Source organism: Glycine max, chromosome 20 (assembly GCF_000004515.6).
Source record: "Glycine max cultivar Williams 82 chromosome 20, Glycine_max_v4.0, whole genome shotgun sequence".
NCBI classification, from domain to species: Eukaryota; Viridiplantae; Streptophyta; class Magnoliopsida; order Fabales; family Fabaceae; genus Glycine; species Glycine max.
The window spans coordinates 1,604,136-1,630,888 of NC_038256.2; the positions used below are offsets into that span (position 1 = coordinate 1,604,136).

Genomic DNA, 26,753 nt, shown 5'->3' on the forward strand with positions numbered 1-26,753 from the left:
CCTCTAAGGCTTGAGAATATGGGAAGTCTCCAAACATATATCTTGTCTCCCACACTCTTCACAAACAGAAGATAGAGGTGTGGGTGTCATCAACTATACCAGAGCCTTCATCATAGTCTCTATTTGTTTGGCTACATGTCCATATTTTGTTCAAGAGACAAACTAGATGAATTGGCTTCCACCTAATGAACTCCAAATGATCTCTTGAGAATTCTTCTGTCACTTACAACATTATAAGCATTAGAATCCATAGCTTCAATGATCTCCACTGCCACATTTTTCAGTTTGTGCATAAGGTTCCCCCTTACTGCAACATCTGGGCATGATCTATTGTGCTATGACAGTCCCCCATAAATGATGTGAATCAACCTCTATGGTGGGTAGCCATGATGTGGGAAGTTTCTTTGTAGCCACTTGAAACATTCCCATGCTTCAAAGAGTGATTCCTGCTCAAACTGGGAAAAGTTTCCATTTTCTCATATTAACTGTTCAAACTTTGCCACTACGAAGAACTTCGTCAGGAACGCTAATGAGCATTGATCCCTAGGTGGTAATGCTCTTTCTTGGAAAATTATCGAGCCAATCTTCAGCCTTTCCCCCTAATGAGAATGGGAAGACAACCAATATAATGTAGTTAGGAGTGTAGAAGCAAAGCTTCATGGTGAATCAAGAGTGATTCAAAGATGTTTTGATGATAACAAAGATGATAACAAAAGATGATGACTAAGGTGATCACAAAAAGCTCAAAGGTCAATCAAAGAATGAGTTCAAGATATTCAAGAGAGAATCAAGAAAACTTCAAGATTCAAGAGGAAAGTTGAATTCAAGAATCAAGAATCAAGATTCAAGAGATCAAGATTCAAGACTCAAGATTCAAGAATCAAGAGAAGGCTTAATCAAGACAAGTATGAAAAGGTTTTCTCAAAAAATTGAGTAGCACATGGTTTTTCTCAAAACATGTTTACCAAAGAGTTTTTCCTCTCTGGTAATCGATTACCAGATTGTTGTAATCGATTACCAGTAGCAAAATGGATTTGAAAAAGTTTTCAAACTGAACTTACAACGTTCCAATTAATTTCAAAAAGTTGTAATCAATTACAATGTTTTGGTAATCGATTACCAGTGCCTTTGAACGTTGAAATTCAAATTCAAATATGAAGAGTCACATTCTTTCACATAAAAGCCTTGTGTAATCGATTACACTGATTTGGTAATCGATTACTAGTGATTGTTTCTGAATAAATCAAAAGATGTAACTCTTCAAAAGGTTTTTGACTTTTTCAAATTGGTTTTAAGTGTTTCTAAAAGTTATAACTCTTCTAAATGGTTCTCTTGGCCAGACATGAAGAGTCTATAAAAGCAAGGCTTTGATTTGCTTTTCAATATACTTTTCCAATCAATCTTATACAATCCTTTACAAGCCTTGAATCTCTTTGAACTTCTTCTTCTTCTTTGTGCCAAAAGCTTTCCAAAGTTTTCTGGTTTTATGAACCTTGAAAACTTGTGTTATTCATTTTTTTCATCTCATCTCCCTTTGCCAAAAAGAATTCGCCAAGGACTAACCGCCTGAATTCTTTTTGTGTCTTTCTTCTCCCTTTTCCAAAAGGACTAACCGCCTGAATTCTTTTGTGTCTCTCTTCTCCTTTGTCAAAGAATTCAAAACGACACAGTCTGAGAATTCTTTTGATTCTTTCCATTCCCTTATACAAAAGTGTTCAAAGGACTAATCGCCTGAGAATTCTTTTGATTCTTTCCATTCCCTTATACAAAAGTGTTCAAAGGACTAATCGCCTGAGAATTCTTTTGAATCCCCATTCACAAAGTATCAAAGGTTTAACCGCCTGAGGTCTTTGTCTTAACACATTGGAGGGTACATCCTTTGTGGTACAAGTAAAGGGTACATCTACTTGGGTTTGACTGAGAACAAGAGAGGGTACATCTCTTATGGATCGGTTCTAGTGGAGGGTACATCCACTAGGGTTTCAAAGAGAACAAGGGAGGGTACATCCCTTGTGGATCTTTGCTTGTAAAGTATTTTTACAAGGTTGAAAGAAATCTCAAGGACTGCAGGTCGCTTGGGGACTGGATGTAGGCACGGGTTGTTGCCGAACCAGTATAAAAACTCTTGTGTGTTTGTTTCCTTCTTCCCTACTCTTTTAATTTTCGCTGTGCATTTAATTTCCGCTTTTACTTTCTGTTAAGTTTCTCTTCTACTCCTTATTCTCTTAACAACATAAGTAAAAGCCTTAGAAGAGTAATTTTTTAAAGGTTTAGGAATAATTAATTCAACCCCCCTTCTTAATTATTCTGAGGTCATTCGATCCAACAAGGAGCATTGGCAGGGCCCTTCACCGTTTTTGTGAGTCTCAGGAACTTCCTCAAATGAACCACATGATCTTCTGACGGTAGGCCATAGAACTGTATCCTCTAAATCATGTTGATCAACCCATGCCTCAATTCGCAATTTTGACCTACCAGATTGGGGAGCTGTATGGCTATAGTGATTCCTACACAAGGGGTGAGGTAATCTTATCAGGTGCTCCTATTCTCCATCAACGACCATTTTTCTTCTCCTTATTTTAGCATTGTTCCTGTGACAAACTTTTTTGATATCAGGGTCACACTTAGCAATTTCACCCCTTTGAGATTGAGTTAGCATAAACTGTCTAAAAAAGAAAAAAGACTAAAATGCAACTGCCATAAAAAGGAAAAAAATGTAACAAAAATTCAGAACTTAAACTAATAAAAATAGAACAAAATTAAAAGAAATAATAATTGTCAAACCCTAATTCACTCCGAACAAGTTATTCAAAAAAATAAAAACAAAAAAATAAAAAAATGAAAAAAAAAGAAAATAATTAAAAAAACAAAAAAAATAATGAAAAAAGAAGAAGAAGAAAAACAAAAAAGAAAATATGAAATAAAAAATAAAACAAGGAAAGAAAGAAAACAAAAAAAAAGGGGAAGGAAGAATAAAAAGAAATGGGAAAAAGAAAAAAGAAAGAAAACCAAAAAAAGGGAAAGAAAGAAGGAAAAAAAGGAAAGAAAAACAAAACAGAAAAAAAGGAAGGAAAGAACAGAAAAAGAAAAAAAGGAAAGAAAGAAAATGGAAAAAAGGAAAAGAAAGAAAGTAAGGAAAAACAATGAAAGAAAGAAAAGGAAGAACAAAAATAAAATGGAAAAAATAATAATAATAATAAGGAAAAGAATATAGAGAAGCAACATTATAAAAGAAAGAAATATACACACAATTACAGAGAAGAAAAGAATTACACAAAAATACATAAAGAACACACAAAAAATAATAAGAGACACAAATCTTGAAGAGGCGAAAGAAACTCACTGCATCGCGTTGTTTGACACTACAATCAGGAAGGGGGGTGGACCTCGAGGTGTCCCCTTATTCCTTTCATCTCATCTTTTTTTTTCTCTTTTCTTTTTCTTTCCTTCACAGTTCCTCTCCTCCCTTTTCCTATTTCTTTTGGTTTCTAACTTGATTCGTTTCAACTCGTCAGTGAACCCTTGTTTGTTGGTAAGACTCTTAGAATCTTTATTTTTATTTTTTTGAAATATTTTTTGTCCATGTTTTTTTATATAATAAAAATAAAAAAAATAAAAGAAAATAAAAAAAATGAAAAAAAAATAAAAACAAAATAAAAATTGCTATTAACACTGCCTTTTTCACATATATAGTTTTTTCTTTAATTTTGGGCCTAATCCATTTTTTTCAAAAAATAATTGCATAAAACAAATACCACTAGTCACACCTTCATTTACATGCACACCCCCACTCCTTTCGGGCATAGCCTAAACGAAGTATAAATTGTTATTTACACCACTTCTTTCTAAGTTTGATGAATGGTTAAGTTATCTTGTTTGATTGTTTTCTATGATTAGTAATTTATGTATGGTTTTATATTTCTTATCTTTCTAGTTTGATGAGTGGTTAAGTTATCTTGTTTGATTGTTTTTCTATTCTCTTGTATGATTAGTCATTTATGTATGTTTTATATTTCTTACGCACTTTTATATGATTAGTCATTTATGTATGTTTTATATTTCTTACGCACTTTTATATGATTAGTCATTTATGCATGGTTTTTCTATTTCTCTTGTATGATTAGTCAATTTTTCTTTATTCACTCTTATATTTTTTTTAAGAAAAAAAGAAGTATCTTTTTCTTGTGAGTTTATGCTTTTAGGGTGGAACCTCAGAAGAACTTGATCCATGGAAAATTCTTAGTGGGAACAAGACTTACACCCTTACAATCAATATGAATAAAAAAGACTTTCTAATCTTGAGAATGTGTTGATGCAATTCATAGAAACATCCCAAGCTAGCTATAGAGCCAATCAAAATCCAATTCAAAATCTGAAGATTCAAGTTGGCAAGAATTACTCCATGGAGAATTGTTGGTGAGAGCAAGAGTTACAACCTTACAATCAATATGAAGAAGAAAGAATATCTAATTTTGAGAATATGTTGATGCAATTCATGGAAACATTTGAAGCTAACTTCAAAGCCAATTAACACGCAATTCAAAATATGAAGATTCAAGTTGGTAAGCTAGCAAAAAAAGTGGTTGAATTACCCATTTTAGTCACAAGGGAAGAAAACTTTGTAGAGGTTAAAGCTCATGAGGAAAGTCTTGTAAAAGAGTATGATTCAAAAGAAAAAGAATAAAAAAAGTGAGGAGAGAACACAACAACAATGGGAGAAGTGCTCACAAGTAGAAATTCAACAAGAAAGTATTCTCCAAGTCAATACCCCTCCTCATCAACTGATTGACAAGGAAGAAAGGCATGGAGAATGTGATAAATCTTTAAGTGTCATTATCTCCTTGATCACTAACACTTCTCTTGCAATGATATGGAAGGGGTCTTCGGGATACATGAGTTTCATGGACTCTCTAGCTAAGAGGCAAAAATGCAAGGAAGATGTGTTCTATGTGACCTTCATGCCACCTTGAAGACATTGGACCTGTCAAGCTAATGACGTTAAAGAAGTGCTTATTGGGAGACAACCCAGGATTTCTTACTCTATCTCTCTTTTAGTTAATTACATTATGTGTTTTTCTTCTATTTCTTAGGATAGTTGTGTTATTTCTTTTCTTTATTTTATTTTCATGCAATTTAATTTTAGTAGTTTAATTTCAGTCTGAGAATAAAAAATTTGCATAATGAAATGTAGGAAATCAGTAATGGGTTGCAACTTATTCTGGATGAATCGATGAATGAGATATACTATGTACTGATAAGATGATTGTGAAAATTCTTATTCTTATGTGAGCAGGAGTTATTGTAAGTGATCAAGTATGAATCGAAAGCACAAGAGTGAACAGGTTAGCATGTCTGAACAGAAATCATGGTATGGTAAGCTAAGTAATTCATAATTGTCTGGTGAGTTGTGCAAACCTTTAACTGTTAGAGAACTATTGTCTTTAACTTCCTGGCTTTGCATGATTCTTGGACTGTTTAAGTACATACATGAGGTGGAAATGATCAAGGCCTTGTTGTTAATTGTTTTTCACCCACTTAGCCAAATAGCCACACTGTCATGAATTGATAAATCCATTGCATCTTGTTGAGCCTAAAGTGAATAAATTGTCATTGAAACCCAAGCCGAATGAAAGTAATATTGATTGACTACCATGTCTTAGGATGTAAGAGAGCACTTATGAGTTACGAAAAATTTTCCCCTAATTTGGGGAAGGATTCTTGGGTGATTTTTGTTGCAGGGACATTAATAACAACACACAAAACCAAATGTAAATGGCAGCATGTGATCAATTGCTATAGTACTATTGTTAATTCAGTTTTATTGTTATTGTAAAAAAAAGTGTGTTTCAAATAAAGAGCTGATAGAAAATATGTGCCAAAGAAATTCTATGTGTTGTTGGGCTCTGAAATATGAGCCGTGGGTTGTCAAGAAAATATGAGGTATATGCTCTCTTAGAACCTAACTTTGAATCCAAAAAAAAACCATGAGTTTCTTGTTATCCCAGCCACGTTACAAGCGTAAAAGTCCTTAGTGATCCACAGTATGTATATATGATTACCTTAACTGAGATGAGGTGCGAAGTTGGGAACATTACTCTCAGTATTTAAATTAAAAACACTCATAGTCGAGATACTTATGCGCTAAGGGAAACATAGCCTTGTGAGGAATGAAGTATGATAAATCTGCCTTGATGAAGTTCGAACTTGCTAACCTATTCCATCTTTATGTGTATTCCTTCATGCTTTTATCACAAGATCATGACAAATGTAAGCTCAATGGTCAGTCATTGAAAGGTTTGAAATGATTCGCAGTTATCTCATGTGTTGGTACTTTGAAAACTTGTCAGAATTTTTCTTTTGCTTGAGGACAAGCAAATATTTTAATTTGGGGGAGTTTGATAACTATGAAATTTGAGTTTAATTGATAGTTAATTTTGACTAAGAATGATCAGAATTTATTTACTTTACTATTGTTTTTTTACTGAAATAATGAAAAATTTAATATCATGTTAATTTTTTACTAGTAGGATTCAGAAGAAGAAAATTATAAGTGCATTGGAGGAAAATTGAAGCAAAAATGTGAAGAAAAAGTGGAAGACTGGGACAACTCACTTAGAGCACAAGACAGGCCCAGTGCGCCTCCTCGCTTAGTGACGAGCTCAAGCTTAACGGGAAGAAAACCCACAAAGAAGCCCAAAGGCGCGTTTAGCACGAATCTCACGCTAAGCGCTTGATCACCGCCGTACTCGTTAAGCCCTCTTTCTATGTCCATTGTTCCCTTCTCCTCCTCTATTCATCCCTCTTCTTCTTCTATTCACATCAACCCTTAAAGTGTAAAACCTCTCATGACCATGAGAGGCTAGACCCCATTGTTGGGAGCCTAGGAGCCAAATGCCCTTATAATGTAATCTTTCCTTACTATTTATTTAATGCAATGTAAATTTTTATTGTTTCTTTTATGTGCTTTATTGTTATTGTATGGTCCGATCATCCATGCATCTGTTTAGGGATTAGGCATTAGGAAGTGTTTAATCTCTAAAGAACTGAAAAATGACATCTAAACAACTCATTACTAGGGATATAGTGATCTTGTTTTGCCTATGCATGCATCTCCAAACTTCATGCAATTTAGGGATTTGGGAGAGAGAATAGATAAATTAGACTCTTCATTATGAGGGATCAAGGTTGAGTATCTTAGTAGATGTGGGTGAAAACATGAATATCATTAAATAGAAAAACACATTAATATTACATCAAGGGTAGTTAGTCATGCTAAGCCCCAACATATTTTAAACTGGATTTAACACTCGGTTCCGAGTATTTTACTACTTGACACAAATTGGTACACTTGTTAATGAGTTAACAGACATCTTCTACCTTTAGTCAAACTATAAATACAATAAGAGTATTAGTAACACACTTTCAATCACATTTTTTATTTGGTTAATTTTTTTAAAAACTCTAAAATTAAGAAAAAAAATCATTAAATAAAATGTGAGACCCATCAAATTTTGTGATTTTTAATAAAACAAATTATCAATAAAAAATAATGTATTTAAATTTTTTTTGTTAAAGAGTATATTAAACCCTTTAAGCAAAATTGTATTGCTTTAGTATAATACTATATTCATATTCCTTTTATGTTTATTATTATCTTCATCTTTCCTATTAATGCTTATTTATAATCATATAATTAAATAAGAACTTATATTTTAAGCTTAATTATAAAGTTTGCTCAAACTAATTTATCTGAATAAATCTATCATGAAATTTATTAAAATAAGTTTTAAAAAAATTATAAAAGACCATATTTTATTTTCATATATTCAAATAACTTTTACATATAAGTACACGAAACTACTTTATATAATTTTCCACTGTGAGAATTCCTTATATAAATACACGAAATTAGAGTTATCGAAAAAAAAATTACACAATACTTTATATAATCTAGACACATTATCTTCACATTGATAAAATGTTAAAAGAATTTCAAATATGTATTATTTTGTAAAAGACAAACTTCATTATGGTTTCCGAGGCTTTCTATTGTCTAGAATGGTCCCCTGGAAATTGAAGAATAAGTGGCATGCTTAGAACTCACCCTATTCATTTTAGAGTGCTTCATATTTTCAGAGGAGATAATTCATGTGAAGACAAACCTGCTAACTATGCTTTTAATAACCAAGGGATTTTTTTGGGGGGGATATAGTGTTGCTTTTTGCTAGGAAGAGGAAGGGGAGGTCTGGTCAGGCGGCGGCGGCGTCGGGGAGGGTGGCAGCGGCGAATTCGGAGACAGTTTTTTGGTGATGGATTTGAGGGGCTCCTTGTGGAGGGAGAAGAGGGGTTGCGGCGGTGGGGTCGGCCGGCGGAGAGATGGGCATGGAGGGAGTTGGCGGAGGAGGTGGATTGGAAGGGAAGAGAGAGGCGTCAGGGAAAAAAAGGTATCTGATAGATGAGATTTTGACACGTGTTCCTCAATCATCACCAAGTACATTCAGTTAAAATCGACCCTCCTTAGGGACTAAAAAATCACATTTTAATTTTCTGATCACAAAAATAGACAAAAAAATAAATTTAGAGGACTAAAAATCAACTTTAAAATTTTAATAGATGAAAAATATATTTTAATTTTAATAAAATTATAATCATAAATTCTCTTCCAATGATGTGATATTATATGAAAATGTTGAACTTGTTGATACCAATAACTTATATAAATTAAACTATGCAAGCATACCGAGGTGACAAAAAATTAAAATTGTTCATAAAAATTATGGATACAATCATAAAAACATGATTGAGGTTTGGAACTCACCTTTTTTTTTATTGCATAATCCTAATTCTTATCTTCTTCTAAATCACCAGACGGAAGCATTGTTTCACCACCCAATTAGTTACACCATAATAGAGATCATTGACAATCACAATTTTCAAATTGTTCCCCTTGTTAGATTTTTAATATTCAGCTAAGTGGTGGATAAGGCAAGGGGTGGAAGCTAGGTGGGAAAATGATGGCATTAGAACATAGTAAAAGGAGAGGAGAAAGGGTAAGAGAATGAGCGCCAAAATTACTTTGAGAGGTAGAGAGAAGGGGATTTCCTGCAACATTTTCTTGAGTGATTGCATGTCGTGCATGTTTTCTTCGAGGTTGCACCACACAAATGTCCTTAACACTTTACAATTTTATTTGAGTGAACATGAAGTCATTCTTTGACCAAGTTTTTTACCGCACATTATCCTTTCTTCCTTTTTTTATATTTTAAATTGAAGGGTGGAGGTGGGAATGAGAATCTAAGGGAGAGAGAATTTTAAGGGAGATTAAATTATTATTTCCTTTTTATTTATAAATGTAAATTGAATGTACTTTTTTTCATTACTCTATGTTATCCATTTCTTGATTTTTGCAAATTGCAAAATTTGAAGCAAGTTTTGTGATTCATCCAAGCTTTGTTTGATCTACTTTGTTGTTAAGATTGATTATAATTACTAGGTGAGTTCTCCGTCAATTGAACTTTCAAAGCTTTTTGCAATGATATTCCTGCTAGAAAAATTTAAATTCATAAGTTGATTCATGAAGAAGAGGACGTAAAGACAAAAATGAAGCCTTGGATGTATAATGTCATAGTCACGCTCATGAAAGACCTCATGATATGGTTAATGAATCGCTTTACTAAAATATTGTTATTTTTCAAAGAGAATTTTGGACATATGTTATATAAATTATTTATTGTTTGAAGAATTCGTACTACAAATATTTCCATTTGTCACAAATTTCATCTCAAAATTAATTTTTTTCAGAGATTTCCCACAGATTCACATAAATATATAAGTAACACATTGTTTATTATATTAATTCATATCATACAAATTGCAAACAAAATTAATATTATTTTTATTTACATATTTCAGATACAATTACAAAAAATTTATATTCTTTTGCTACATGTTTAGGACAAGTTTCAAATGATTTAATATTATTTTACTTGTGTGTTTCAAGCGAATTTCAAATGAAAATTGATATTATCTAATTTACATTTTTAATGAAATTGAGACAAATAAATATATACAATCTTATAATCTTTGCAAGTAGTTTGTTGAACTGGATGTGCTGAAAAGTGCTTGGAAATCAACTTCAACGATTGAATTAACAAGCAACAAGTAGTTCCCATACAAGTTACGACTACGATGCTTGTGAGGCAAATCTAGTAAGCACAAGCACAAATGACAAGGGTACACATTTCACTTCAATTGTTTAAACTGTAGGATTTTACAATGATTGGTATTGCCATTAGGCAAATTCTATGCTAGTCTTGTAGTTGTTGCTGCTTCTATTTTTTTTTCTTTTTCTTTTAACTTTTGCTTATATATTTTGCAGTCTTATTTTATCAATTATGTGACACAATTGTGTGTGCCCCTTCTGTAATGGTTGATGATTGGCCTTTCATTGCTGAAGAAAGTGAAGCTACAGCCTCTCCAACTGTCAAGAAAAGGTTATCTGCTCTTATGAAATCATTAGCTTCATCTGCTTTTTTAAGCTTTTCTATGACCTCAGCAAGAGGATTGACCAACACAAGCTGTCACAAACAACACACATGAATTAGTCACAGTTGCGACTTGAAACACACATACCAAGATGTGTAAAGTAAAAGTATGTCAGAGTTTAGCTTTCTTGCCTCAACACCTTTCTTTTCCAGTGTTGCTTTCAACTCCTTGAAAAGTGAGATTCCACTTGTGTCAACAGCACTCACAGCTGAAAATTTCAAAGTGATACTCTTTTTTTTCATGATTAAATGAGTACTATTTGCAGGATAAGTAGGTAGATGAAATATGTTTAGTGATATGCTTGAATAGCTAGTGAATTATTATTAGCTCAATTGCTTGATTCTATGAAAATGCAGTCTTACAAGTGACTATTTACTCCTCAACCTACTTAGATGGAGGTGTATTTTGAAAATGGGAAGTGGGAACATCCATAGATTATAGTAGGACTTATTTTTTTACCACTTCATTTTATTGGTTCAATAATCCAATAAGTAACAAAGAAATCAGGAAAAGAAATGTTTTATCATTACACAAATGATCCCCAAAATTATGAACTGAATGTTATAATGTGTAAACTATATGATTCACCTTTGTTCTATCTAATGAAGTTACCTGACATTTCCAATACTAAGAATCGAAGGCTTAATTGTTCCTTTATGTTGTCTTCTTCTTCTTCAATCCATCTTAACGTTCTAACATAACATGTCAATAGTTGAGTAACAGGAGTAACATCTATGCACCAAAATGAAATTTACATCATGAAATTTACAAAGGTGAAACTAACCTCTCGTTGAGATATGTGATGTTGGCAAAATTGATGGGAGCCTCAATGCTTAAAATAAGAAATCCAGGTATTCTCACAGCTTCCTTGTATTGATCAAGATTTCTATATATGTCTGTTCCTGGTATCTTCCCCAACATCACTGTTTTCGGTCTCGTAATTTGCAAGAGTATCTTCAAAGTTGATAATCCAACCTGATCAATAGCATTGCCATCCCTTGTAAATAAAAAATAGCTATATTTTGTTCTACTTGCATAAAAGGGTGCTAAAAGCATCCACACTATATTTTCTCTGCAGTCTAGTCACTCGGTCCCTTGTTTTTTTTATTTATCTGTAGGAATCGAAAATAGTACCAGAAAATTTGTAACAACTCATGCACCTGCTTAACCAAATACCAACTGAGCTAAATCTCTTGGTACTCAGTCCCTTGTTTAAAATGCAGGAATATGATTTATACAAAAGCACCTGGTCTTGTTGAGCAAGGACTACAAAAATGCTTGAGTAGCTACAAGAATCAAGGGAATTAAAACCTTTAATTTATCTAGAAAAACTAAAATACATTCATAGTCTTGTAGGTATTGTACATAAAGGAAAATCCATGATAATGTATTCACAATGTGAGTCATTAGCAAAAAATTGAAGAAATAAATAAACTTACAGCAAGAGCAAGGCCTCCTTGGACAGAGATGAAAAGAACACCTAAGAAAGCAGTCATCATCACAACAAAATCGAATTTGTCGATCTTCCAAATGTTACAAGCAGCGGGGAGATCGATGAGGCCAATTACTGCTGTGACTATGATTGCGCCCAGCACGACATTAGGCGTGTATTGAAACAATGGCATGAGAAAAAGGAGTGTCACCATGACTGTCACAGACATCACTACATTTGACACAGCTGTTTTTGCGCCTGCATTGTTGTTAACTGCTGACCGAGAGAAAGCACCTGAATTTCACAGTTTAAATATGTGGAAGTCTTTTGTTTCATTAGCCATCAGGAAAGCCTTTTGAAAAGGTTTTTAGGTCACAAAGAAAAACCTGTTGTAACATAGCAGGAAGTGAAGGAGCCAACAACATTCATAAACCCAATTGCCATCATTTCCTTATTTCCATCCACTTTGTAGTTTTTGAGAGCTGCAAATGTCCTTCCTACTGCAATACCTTCCTGTTAAAAAACACATAAAGAAACACTTATCCATTGTCACTAATGAAACCAATTATGTATGTGTAAATATCATATATACTAACACAAGGAATGTTAATAATAAACTTTGTAACACATTCTTTCTTTCATACACATGATCTATTATAAGGAGAAATTTAGGTGCGCCCCACTAAATATGAATGAGACTCATCATTAAAAAAAAAACTCAAGCACTATGTTTAACCCATTGAACTAGACCATCTCAGTACATAGAGTGCTTCATTAAAAAATATGTTACTGCTGTTTTTTTTATTAAAATTTTATTTTAGATGCTTGTATGTTTACTTCAGGACTGAAATAAAAAAATTTGAAAGAAAATAAAAAAGAAAGATGGAAAAGAAAAATGTTAAGCTTACAGTGAGGGACAAAATCCCAGTGATAAGCCCTGTTTTCATGACTAGGTCCAGGTGACTTCCATGAAAGAGCAACATATTCCATGATGGAGGATTTATTCCTTCTTGCAATTTCCCAATCTAGCAACAACATCATCAAACAGAAACACCTTTGTTTAGTAATTAAGCTGATAATGATTTGTGGCTAAAAAATTGTCAGTGCTAGACTAATGTGGATTTCATACGCAAATAGTAAGAGTTGGGTGGGAACCGTAACTTACCACACTGATGCCATGATTTTGAGCCTTAATTGCAAAAACCAAGAGGGTAGAGATGATGACACACATAAGAGGAGCTCCAGCTGAGACCCAGAATAGTTTTGGTTTCCTTATGCTCTGCATGCATTTATTTCCATGAGTTAGTCAATCCTCCCCTGCCTTCGTTTTGAGAGAAGTTATAATAAACATGTTTATGTCATTTTAATATTTTTGTTTGAACTAATCTAACATTTTAAACAGTTTTGTGAATGAGAAGATCTTGAATTTTATAGACCCCATTTTTAACTACATAGTCATTAATGGGTACTTTCCAAAAGATATTATTCAAATTCAAACTTGCCTTTACACGGACATTAAAAGAATAAGCTTTGATTTTTAATTAAAAAACTTTGAACAATACTAATTAGTCTAAAATATATTTTTATTCCTAATAAATACTCAAATTTTATATTTGTTTCTAAATATTTTTTTCTTTAGATTGTGTCCTTAATAAAATAATAATTTTATTTTTCATATTTGACACTTTTTTTATTCCCTAATAAATTAATAAATTTTATATTTCTTTTTTAATAATTTTTTTCATTTATTATTAGTCTCTTTTTTTTTCCTTCATAAAAAAAATCATTCAAAGGGACTAATAATAAATAAATAAAACATCAAGAAATCAATACAAAATTCTTTAATTTATCATAGATAAAAAAGTGTGAACGATCAAAAATAAAATTATTATTTTATTAAAAAATTAATGCAAACAAAAAATTTATTAAAAAATAAACACCAATTTTATTTATTTATCAAAAAGAGCTGAATCATATTTTAGCCTACTAATTATATAATATTACTGAAAGTTAGTTAATAACTCAATATACACCATTTAATTTAATTCTATAATAATTTTGTTTTGCTTGAATGAATTTTAGCAGAATCTACCTAAGAAGATTATAATTTTTCTCTTACAAAATTCACGTGAAAGTTTAGCTAATTATAAAAAGTATTAAAGAATTAATACGTAAGATCTTTTTTTTATATTAAAGTGTACAAATGTATTATACAGGGACTGGTTCCGGATATTGAGTTATTGACTAATTGAATGGTTGATGTATGTATCAACTTGAATACAATAACCCTTTTTGTTAGGATTACTTTTGTAAAATACTAAAAATTGTGAAAAGAAAGTTGATTTTTTATATTATTTTATAACTTGATTTTCTCATGCTAAAATTGAAAAATATTATTGTTTGTCATCATTATTTTTGTTATGAGTTTATTCTTTAAGCTCGCTAATAAAGAAATATTGTTGGTAGAACATCTATTCACTTTATTTTTAATTAAAAATTATTATTTTTATAACAATTTATATAGCAAACTATACCACTAACAAAGAGAAAGAGAAAGAGAGGAAAGGTTGAAATGTAATAAATGATGTGTTAAAAAAAGAGAAAAAAAATATTGTTATATGAATTATTTTGTAAACAACACAAGTCTAATTATAATACTAAATTGCATTTTGTTTAACAAAATTGGGGGCAATAATTGAATATTCATTAGATATGCACAGAATACATGTATAGACTTATGATATATGAACAGTATCTTTATAAAATGCCAGAATAGAAATGTATAGTAGAGATTTATTAAAGATTTAGCTTTTCTAAAATGAGAATACACATATATCTTAGATGAAAAAACATGAACACATATACATATATAAAATTAATTATTAAGTTATTAATAAGATAAATAAATAAATTATTAAGTTGTAAAAATCCAAATAATTAATTTTGTAATTATAAGCTATGATTAGTTTTATCTTTCAAAGTGTAACTTTCTCATTTTTGTTATGACTATTGATTTTTTGGTGCATGCACATGTCCATACTCCACATAGACATATTATGAAGTTGTTAAAATCTTAATTATTAATTTTTCAATTACAGGTTATTTATAATTATATATTTTCTTTAAAGTATAAATTTCTTAATTTATGTCATAAAGATTGATTTATGCACGCGCACACATGTGCACAAACATATATAAAAAATAAATTATTAAAATATTAAAATTTCTTATTAATTTTATAATTTTATAAAATATGAAAATTAAATAATTAATAAAAATTATTGTGGAGTAATTAATCTCTTTCAGGTAATTGTAAATTTTGGTCAAGAAAGTCAAATTTTTTTATAGTATTTCTACTTGTCAAGTGAAGACACATTAAATATTAAATATTTTTAGATTTTAATACTATTAAATGCATTTCTTTTATATTTTTATGTAAAAAACATATTAAATATTTTTATAAAATAAAAAGTAGTTAAAAAAGTTATTATAAAGTAATTAATTTCTACAAAAGAAAAGAATGTACTGTGTACAGTAAAGGTAGGAAGGGAATGAACTTAAAGTTCACCACACCATGGCTATGAATCCACTGTGTGTCAGTGGTCCTTAGCCCTAATCCATGTGTGTGAAAATTGGTACCTATGAATATAAAATATATAATATAGAATACTATGTTAATGGTTTTGTCTTTTTTCTTGAAAGTTAAGAATTGTTAAGGATGACTTATGGTTGTTAGTGTGGGTGAGAAATCTAATAAGACAAAAAAATGAGAGAGAAAAAAAAAAGAAAAAATTATTGTAGGAAACTACGTACAACGTGTCTTGCTAATAGTAGTAGTACCAAGAAGCAAATCCCCATCAATATTGTTTGCCATGACCACTGTATAAAAACCACATTTTTGTAAGAAAGAATATAGAAGTAGAGTCCATTTTAGTCTAGAGACAAATTAAAGAACTGTGCCAGCAGTCAAATTCTGTGTGCTCGCGTGTTTCTGCTTAAAAGTTAAAGGAGTTACCTCATGTATATTGTGAAAAACAGAAGTCATAACAGGAATCAGACCCATCTGATTAGTGAAATGTGTGATTCCAAGCAGGCTCTTGAGCTGTTGCAGTGAGACAATAATAGCAGCTCCAGCCATGAACCCAATAAGAATGGCCTTAGATAGAAAATCAATTATGAAGCCTAGCCTGAAACCATTAAAACCAATACCTTGTCTTATAGTAGTATATTAGAATGATTCTTCATTCTTGTAGTTTTTCAGATTGAAAAAATAATTACAATAATTAAAAATTACGTGATATGGAAGGGACTAATAATTTTAAATTTTTTTAACAAAAAATATTAATCGTCAATTTTTTGTTAACATGAAGAATCGAACCCATGATTTTTTTATCATTTTTTTCTTTCTTAAACACCCAACAAACTTTATATCTCCTACTAATAATTCTAGTTACCTTAGGATTCCAAGCAAAGCTTGAAAGAGACCGGCAAATAATGTTGAAGTGAAAGCTAGCTGAAGAAACAGAATTGGATCTGTTGTGGGAGACACTTCCTGATGCAACATGGATCCCATCACAAGAGAAGCAATAGAAACAGGTCCAACTGCAAGGTCCTTTGAGCTTCCAAGAACAGCATAGACAAGTGGTGGAACAAAACTAGAATCTGAAATGTGAAACAAGGCCAATCACAATAACCCATAAGCATGTGATGTAACATAAATTAGCACCAAACTAACTATGGCGATAAATCAATACACTTACAAAGTCCAACAATTGGAGGAAGACTTGCAAGCTTAGCATAACTAATTCCCTGAATGACAAAAGTCAATAGTTGAATAAGAAAACCAAGTTAAAAATATGGGTGAACATTTTTTATGCGAGAACAAGTTCGAGCAGATTGTCTCCAATGAAGAATATAAGTGTTGTACTTTGTAACAAAAAAAGAAAAGAGGCAGAGTGAGAACTTGACAAAACCTGCGGGATGGCCAAGCTAGCAATAGTGAGGCCAGAAACAAGGTCAGATTTGAAGAGTTTGAGATTATACTTAGGACCCCATTGGAGAATAGGGAACACATATTGAGCTCCAAGGATCAGTTTTCTCTTAAGAGGTTGTCCCTTGAATTGGCGCAGAGGATCATCAGGGAAGAAAGTTTCCTTGAGCCTACCCTTGAGTTTCTGAAGGGTGCTCTTGTGAGGTGGTGGCACAACTTGGTGCACTTCCATGGACATCTCTATGCAATGAGAATGCATAGTACATGCATTATTAGTCTCCATTTTGAAGAGAACAGAACTTATAAGAGAAAATGGTGTGTGGTGTTATTACTTATTATTAGGCTTCTTAGCTTCTTATTGTGGTTTGAGCAGTGATGCCTTTTGTGTGAGGCTCTCTCTCCCTGACCTACCCTTGTAATTAACACGTCCGCAAAACCGCTATAAAACAAGATTGCACCTATGTCAGCTAAAGTACAAGAGGATAACAACAAATTTTGGGATGTAATTTCAGAAAATCAAAACACGAGAAGGGATAGATTAGCGGGAGCTGTGCCTGAAGTGGGCATACTATACGGTTCTGCTGCTAAATATATTCTACACACTCTCCTCACAAATTTGGACACTCAATTTTTTTCAACCAGAGAAATCTGGTCCCACAGTATTTGTTCAAGTCATGTTAAAATTCAACACAAGTCATGAGTTTAAGTGAGATTGAGTTTCTTAAATAAGATATTGAGTTTAAATCTTATAAATAAATAAAAATAATATAATTAAAAAGAAAAATCTTGCTAAAAAATATTTTATTAATTATATTTTCTAACATAAATTAATCATTAATAAAAATAATAAATATTTTTTATGAATATCATAATCACATAAAAGAAGTCATGTTAAAATTCCATATCACTTCTGTGAGACTCTATGCTTAAGTTGATGAGTGAAATCATCACTTACTACAACATTCAACCTCCACTCGAACATTACTGACATCAGGGACATCATTAGCAAAATGATTTGGCTCACAAATTCATACCAACGTGACGTAGTTCGTTCTTGAGTTTACGTGGCATCATTGCTTAGGTAGAGTTCTGGTCTCAACAATTGCCGTATTTAAGAAGGAATTTTTGCTTCGTATTTATCAGCATCTTAGCACAATTTGGTTCAATTTTTTTCATTACTTCGATTGACTGATTGAATTTTTTTTTCGAATGTATGTATTATTATTAAGACCAATTCCATATCCTTAGTTTGGGCCTTTGGGGTTGTCCTCAATCATATAGAAATCATATATTCAGATAAAGCCACATATAATTAATAAGCTGTCTGTTTGATTTTTTAGGTTAAATTTGTTTTTTCCTTTAATTTATTATTTAGATTTAATTTGGTTAATTATTTTTTTTCAATTTGATTCTCTAATTTTAAAAATTAATTCAATTTGGTCTTCTATTTTTTTTTAATTTAATTCTCTAATTTCTAAAATCAATTTTTTAAAATGTATATGTTATGGCAGTTTAAAAACCACTTAGAAATTTCAACTGCCATAAAGTGTAATTTTTACATCAGACTAAAAAAATTAAATTAAAGTAATTTAAAAAATTAAAAAATCAAATTGAATTTAAAAAATGCTAAATGACCAAATTAAATCTAAAATAAATTAGAGTACTAAAATACTAATTTCACCTTTTTTTATGTATGTATTAAGACCAATTTCATATATTCACTAAAAAAACGAATTCCATATCTTTGGAAAAAAATTTATAGATCAAATGTATCTTTTAGGAATACAATTTTTTTTCCAAATTGGATATAATTTTTATAAGTAACAAATCTCTTTTCAAAATATTTAATAAATTATATATTCGTGATTCAAACTCAAAACCAATTATTAAATTAGAATAATTCTGCAACACTTGACTCTGTCACTCAATGAATTTTCTTCAATCATATAAATATGTTTTATTTAGGTAAAGCCACATACGCAGTAAAAAAAAATAGATAAAGCAACATCTAAACATATTTTTGAAATATCTAGTTATAGTCAGTATAGTGGCCTATCAAGTGAGAATAATTCTTATCTAGGAATGTCACAACTATAAATTTGGATCATCATACAATCGTATATGAATTATCAAAATTAAAAGTTATTTAGTGATTAAGAAAGTTATGTATATTTTTCTTTTTAATATTAGCCATTTAAATATTATCTATATTTTTCTCAAAAAAAAATATCTATATTTATTTCTCGTTTCTCATAGTAGAAAGTTCTCTCATTTGATAAGTTGCCTATTAATATATGTATTTATCAACAGTCAAATATCCTTTAACTTTATTAAGTTATTATAATATTCTAATGACCAAAAACATCTAAATCATTGTTTATGCACACGAGTATTTGTATTGCGCGTGTAAGATTTTCCACACGAAATATACTAAGAGTATTTTAACTTGAATAATTTCAATCATTTATTTGTATACCGTTATAAATTGAAAAATAAAGTATCAAATAGTAGTTTACGTAAAGCTATAAATTTAGATTTACTGAAGGAATGTAAGTGTATGTAATTTACTAAAATATTTCGGAGAATATTTGTCCAAGATATTTTCTTTTTCCTGTTAACTGCAATGTGACTATGCAATGCCGTGTAGTGTAGACAAGTCCATGGCACACTCGTATATATGCTTTGTCGATGTAACATCAGAATTCCTGTTTTTTATCTATGTTAATTTTAATTATTCTTTTTTGATGAATTTTAATTATTTTACTAACTAGCTCATTTACTACATGAGTACTAAATAGTAGTGTTTTCCTTACTATACATACTTTTGCTTCTCACTTTTTTCGAAAAGAATATGGGATTGGACCGTCACGACCGTGTGGCTATTGTAAGTCCTTTTTAGTTTTAGTTATTGTATTAGTTTATTATAATTTTAAAATTATCTTTAACTACTGATGTATTTTCTATATTTTTTTTATTTTTTATTCAATGTAGAATAAATAAAAGAAATTAATCAAAATGCACTAACCATGTAAAGATTTTGTACAATCAACCAATAATGTAATTAAAAATTGTTAATGTTTGTAATAACTATTTTAAAAATTATATATAATTTAAATTCCTTTCTAGTTAGTTAATAATATAAAAAAATATTGATGTTAATTAATAATATATTAAAATTATACGTAATTAAAATGTTAAAATAATTCATAAAATGCACTTAATATAATTTAATTTTTTATAGAAACATAATATATAATTTCATTAAAATACTACGATAGTGTCTAATTTTTTTTATAGTCATATGTGTAAGATCGATCATTGAATTTTTAAGTCTTTTTTTTAGACAAGAACTTTTAAGTAAAAATAATAATAATTATTTTTAAACTTGTATTTACATTAATAATATACAAGTCTTTATAGTGATAAGGTAGATAATAAACTGTGTCGACGACGACAACAATATTAATTATATATCCCGACAGCAGTATTATATCTCACGAGACGATTTACGTAAATGCTTCACAAAGGATGTAACCGACAGTCACACACCCACTCAGTAATAATACAAACTGGAATCAAACATACCATTTTTATAGTGATAACTCAGTCACACCCCCACTCAGTAATAATACAAACATACCATATAAGAGTCAATCTTACTTGAAGACAAGATTTAACACTGAATGACAGTGCCTCTTGCAATCAAGATTCAAATAATGGTTCGTGACTTTGTGAGAATAGAAAAAACTAACTTCTTTCACTAAACATAATTCATATTCATGTTGAAATAATGGTTGAGAGGGGAGGTAGACAGCCAGATCATTTTTTCGCTTAAGATTAGTTATCAACCATAAATACTTCAAATCAATAATATAATTATCAAAAATACAAATTCATTGTTTAAAAAAGGAAGAGATGAATTATAATTATATTAAATATACATAAATGTATATGATAAATTATAAAAGACTAAATTACACGCATATAATTCTTTATCTTATTTTTTAAATTCAGTTAGGTCTATTATCTTTTTTTAAGAAAAAACCAATTTGGTCTTCTATACTTTGAATTTGGACCAATTGAGTCCTTTCATCACTTTAGAATTAATGTTATTAATAATTTTAACATTATGATGATTAAAAATCGTTACAAAATAATATTTATTGGCGTTCCCACGCACATAATTAACATAATGATAATTTTTAATTATCAGTGTAATATTTAAAAATTAATAATCCCTTCTGAAAATCTAATAGATTTCTGTGCTCAATTTTTTTCATTTTTGCTCCATGAATCTTAAAATTGACATGGGCTTACTGTAAATCTATGTATTTCAATCAAAGCGCCCTAAAATTTGCAGCAAATAGAAGTCTAGATCAAAATAATTGAATTAGTCGTGTTAAACTGTGCAAAAAAAAAATGAGTTTCTCCAACACAGAAACTTGATCTAATTTATTCACTTAAATTCTTTATCAAATTAAAACAATTTTTTAATATGTTGCTTGGGAGAGACAACCTGAATCCCTCAATCAACTGCAGGAAAAGTGAACTCAAAGCATAAATTGAAACAAACGGGATTTTATCAAATTCGCAACATGAAAATGTTTAATTCTCACACATGTTACAACGAAATTGAGTTCATGATAGACTAGTTATTCACATAAAGGGGTTCTTAATTTTTTATAATTTTTAAATAGGTAAAATTTAAAGATTAAGTGGGATAAAATTAAAGTTTAGGATGTCTACTTAAAAAAAAAAAAAAAGAGTACAGTTTAGGAGGGCTTAATTTTTCTACCTTTTAAATATTATAGTTACGTTTAAAAATCATCAAATCATCACTGTGCTAATTATGCTTGTGAAAACACATCTTGTCCAATAAGTATTGTTTTGTGATAATTTTTAATTGGCAATATGTTAAAAATATTATTAATAGCATTAATTCTTAATTGACAGAAAGGCAAAGTTAACCCAAATTTAAAACAAAATATTTAATTGAATTTTTTAAAAGATAAATTAAAGGATAGGATCTAAGAAGAAAATAAAATAAAGGATAAATGTGTAACTTAGTCATTATAAAATTTTTAAAATTAAAATTTTTTGCATTTCTAAATAAACTAGTAATTACAATTTTTTATTTTTTTTAATGTATCTATTGTACAAGAATAAAGCCACGTACTAATATATGTTAGATCTAGTGTAAAGTTTTTTTATTAACAACAATCTTAATTATTCGATTTTGGATTTAGTCATGTATAAAGCTTATTATTCTTCTCTCCAATTTCATGAAAATCAAACTTAAATTATTTTTCACAAATTTAACGTATATTATCAAGATGATAAATTGGAAATTTTACTGAGAAGAAAAAATCCTCACCGAATATTTGAAAAGAGGTAAAGAAGTTATATACTACCATGTGATATCACAATTCACAGCCTACAATTAGATAGAATAAAGAAACGAAAATAAGTTCGGTTAAGTGTATGATAAAAAGGCCGGTACCTTTCTAAGTGTAATGCGACCAAACATATGACAGCATATGGCAGAAAGCACCAACGTGCCATACTACAAGAGCTTTGTCCTCTCCTAGCTATGGCAATCATCAAATTTTCCGTACATTATTATATTAGGTTCCTTCATTTTTGCTTATAAATTATGGTACATAGAGAAAGAAGAAATTAAACTTTTTGTAACCAAAATAAAGAATTAAAGAACACCTCCCAGACACTCGTGTCTCGTGATCTTTATGCTTATTGTACTTTTTAAGGGTTAACACCCCAAAATCTACTCACATCTCCTGTTTCTATTGGAAGCAACCTATGTGCCACTGCTAACATTCCCCACGGAAAATCATGTGGTGTCTATTCTTTCATGTTAAATGGTGCGTAAATTAAGATTTAATTATTTAATTTGTCAAAATTAAAAATATAACTAATTAAGTTCATAATAATAAATTTATCTTAAATTTATATTTTTTTTTTCAAAAATATATGATAATCATTAATAATTCTTATGCTCTTCTAAATGTATAGGTTAATATAATTTCTCTTGTATTTAATTTAGGATATATTAGATTAAAAAATTAATATAAAGATCATAATAAATTGAGTCTTATATAAAAAAAATAACTTTAAAAAATTGATTTTTATAAATTGAAATTTGTATTAGTTATTCTCCCAATAAAGTATAGGAATTTGCCCAGAGAATTCGGTGTTCTATTATACTCTTGTATAGAGAGAGCACGCGCATCTTCTTAATTGACAGCATAAGAGTCGTGCAAAGCCAAAACACATTTTTAAGATTTTCTTCTGTAGAATTGTCTTTGTCTTTGGTTAATGGATTGGTGATCAATGCTATTCACTCTTCTCATGCAAGCACAAACCACATTGAGCAGATTGAAGGAATATACAAGAGATTCTAACCACAGAAGTATAGGTTTTTGGTTAGTGAAATTCACATGGTTAGAAGGACGAATTTACTTACATCCTTGGTCTCATTTATTTTACTTTTAAGTTGCAATTATTTTTGCTTTTAGTCGATATATATGTATTTCAAAATCCCCACATAAGATGCTTCATGAAGAAACTTAGATCAAAATATATGCATTTTGGATACTGATAAGAATAATTTATGGAAATAAGTGTGAGCGCAATATTATTTTTCATCCATAAGAATCGAAAACAAGTATCGAAAATTTAATAATGTATTTTTTTATTCCCATTTTATTGTCTTTTTTCGTAGGAATCAAACATTGGCATAAAAAATTTACAACAACTCACGCACTATCTCACCCAACTAAATTAGATTTTCTTGTATCTCATTGTATATTTTTACATTATTCAATTAATATATTTAAGGCTAAATTAGTTTTTTTTTTGTCCTCTAATTTATTATTTAGGTTCAATTTGGTCATCTATTTTTTTTATTCAATAAGGCTAAATTAGTTTTTTTGTCCTCTAATTTATTATTTAGGTTCAATTTGGTCATCTATTTTTTTTATTCAATTTGGTCATCTATTTTTTTATTCAATTGGTCCTCTAATTTACACTACTACAAAAACGGTCTTCTATAATGTTGGTTTTACGACAGTTCTACAAAAATCGATATCCTAAGTAAAGCAGTGGCATTTTTGTAAGTAACTGTAACATTTTAAAGACGATTTATCAAAACCATCTTTGAAAACACATTATGACATCGATTTCTTCAAGAACCAATGTAGAATGCGAGAATAGAATGCCAATTTTAGAAAAACATCTTTGAAAGGAATGCGAGAATACAGGGTCGTTGGCTCTCTCTCACTCATCCTTATTTTCATCTTCAATTATTTTTCATCTCTCTCTCTCCCTCCTCCCCCTGCCCTACCCCTGCATCTGCAACATCAAGGTCTCCACCTCGTTCTCATTTGTCACCACACTCACATCTCATTTCCCTCCCTCAAACGCACAGTTTCAAGAACCCAGTGGCGCAACCCTATTCGGTCCACTTCTCCAATTCCTTCATGACACCCACTCTTCCCTCTTCATCAACCTCTACCCTTACAATCTTTATCGCCTCAACCTTGAGATTCCTCTCAAAATCGCGCTTCACCACCGGGGTTCGGTACCGAAATCTCTTCAACGTCATGGTCGACGCCATCATTTTTTCCCTCTTTAGTTTTCATTTGATCAAAGTCTCTCATTGTGGTTTTTGATTAGCGTTGAATCAACTCTGTTTTTCGGTTTGGCTTGGTGCAATGGAGAAGTACAACCAGTCCAATGAAGGTTCACACTCTGATCCATCGTCGGAATGGGCCCGAAGCCTAAACAAGGCTCGAAGGTATCTAATTAATCTATTTAGTTATTGTGTTTTTGGTGCAATTTAAGGGGTTTTGGGGGAATGTGAAGTGGGTTCGATCTTGATTGTGGAAAATGCAAAGCCTATGTGGCAATTGGGAATGTGTGGTGTTGGGGAGGAATCATATCCACAACGCCTTAATGAGGTTGATTGCACTTATTATTTGAGGATTGGCTTATGTGGCTTTGGTTCCCACTACCAATTCAACCATCCTCGTGATCATGCCGCGGTAACTATTCTTCTTCTTGCTTTAAAGGGTTTTCATTATGTCATTATGTGCTTTTATGTTCGCAATTTCGTCTAATCCTGTTGAACATTGCGATGTTTTTCGTTATTTCATTGAGATTAAGATGTTTGCATAGTGCACTATGATTTGGTGTTTTGTAATTTGGTTATGTTTATGTGTTGTTTAGGTTGTTGGAGCATAAAGGACCGTAGGGCAGTATCCAGAACAAGTAGGCTAGCCTATGTGCTAAGTGTTGTTTATGGTTCTGCTAAATGATTGAGTTTGGTGGTTCACACTGTAATCCATTGCTTTTTTTTGTGAAATAATGTCGTTGAGGATGGATGAAGTGTGGTTATGTTTTTTGTTTTCATTGTTTTTGAAGTTCATGAATATATTTATTGATGGTTAAAATGCAGTATTACATGAGGACAAGAACATGAAAATTTGGTTCGTCTTACAAGTACCACCACCCCAAGCAAGCAGGAGGCGTTGCTGCTACTCCTGTGTCACTAAGTTATTATGGATATCCATTGTGATCGGTCGGTGTTGTTTGCTAGTCGGCAAGTGTACCAATTCGCACAAGTAGTATATAAAACGGTAAGATCGAGTATCATATCCATAGGGAATTTGTTTCACCTATACTATGTATATTTAGTATGTAAACACTTTTTGATCTTGGAAATAAAATAAAGACTAAATGATGGATAGGTTTTCTGCAATATTAAACTACTTAGACAATGGTAAAACACTCAAAGCTGTAAAATGCGACAAATATCAAGATAAAAGCGTTGGGGAGTTTCCTACTGAAATTTCTCTTGCCGTATAGAAAGATTTTTCTCTATTTAACGTTACTCTAGTGCTCTTACACCGAGAAAATACTCATACCATGATTCCTCACATGAATGAGCCTAACTCTCTTAGCTTTTGTTCTTGATTTCTCAACAAACTCGTTCTAAAAGAGTTGCAATAAGCATACAATGTAAAACATACTAGATTACTGCATTCTATTCCTAGATACACAAACCTCTAGCTTGCTCTATCAAGTTCTAAGGTTTTAAAGCATTTTCCAACACTAAAAATCCTAACTAAACATACAAATGGGTGATCAAGCCACAAGCATGTTAAATAAATGCAGATAGAAGCAAAGAACACCAAAAAATAACATTAAATAGATAGTTAGAACATTACATCAAGAGTTTTCAGTAGTTACTCCCCAACAAAGAAGTTTTAGCCTTCCATTAAAAGCAAAGCTTCATATAAACAATGAAAGAAATGTTTTTGGTGAAAGAAAATGGAAAAAGATGAAGGAGAATGTCTTCTCCAGCCTCTCTACCCTATTTCTCTCTATTTTTCACATAGCAAATGCTTCCTAGATTGTGGTTGTGGTGGTCCTCCTTTTTGTTTTCCGCCAATCTCAGTGTTTTAAAGGCTCTTGGACTTCTCAGTACACGAAGGCTCGCTCAGCTAGCATGTCTCGCTGAGCAAGAGTAAGTGAAAATCCACTAAGCAAGCTTGGGCGCACTAAGCGCGAAAAGAGACAACATCCTCGCTGGGCGGGCTGGCTGCACACTGAGCGCGCAGATCTCTAACTTATCCTCTTCTAGGGTTTCCCATCCGCTAAGCGATCTGGCTGCCTTGCTAAGCGGATGATGCTCGCTTAGCCAATCTGCCTCGCTAAGCGAGTTCATCAGCAGCTTTTTGTACCTTCTCTTCTTTAGCCTACAAACTA

General features: G+C 31.0%; 1 protein-coding gene across 2 annotated transcripts; it reads right to left on the reverse strand.

Annotated features, from left to right (window-relative positions):
* Positions 1-10,109: 10,109 nt before the first annotated feature.
* LOC100819130 (probable sulfate transporter 3.3) lies at positions 10,110-17,532 on the reverse strand. Of its 2 annotated transcripts, XM_003556025.5 has the most exons (13): positions 16,951-17,532; positions 16,738-16,786; positions 16,432-16,639; positions 15,993-16,164; positions 15,791-15,856; positions 13,143-13,256; positions 12,886-13,002; positions 12,364-12,490; positions 11,985-12,271; positions 11,330-11,520; positions 11,158-11,237; positions 10,677-10,753; positions 10,110-10,577 (listed from the first exon to the last, which is right to left on the reverse strand). In XM_003556025.5, exons 1-13 carry the CDS (start codon positions 17,248-17,250, stop codon positions 10,389-10,391), a joined length of 1,977 nt encoding a protein of 658 aa, XP_003556073.1. In that variant the 5' UTR covers positions 17,251-17,532; the 3' UTR covers positions 10,110-10,388. The 2 variants fall into 2 exon arrangements, with proteins under 2 accessions (XP_003556073.1, XP_040869054.1); XM_041013120.1 differs by lacking the exon at positions 15,791-15,856.
* Between the last annotated feature and the right edge of the window lie 9,221 nt (positions 17,533-26,753).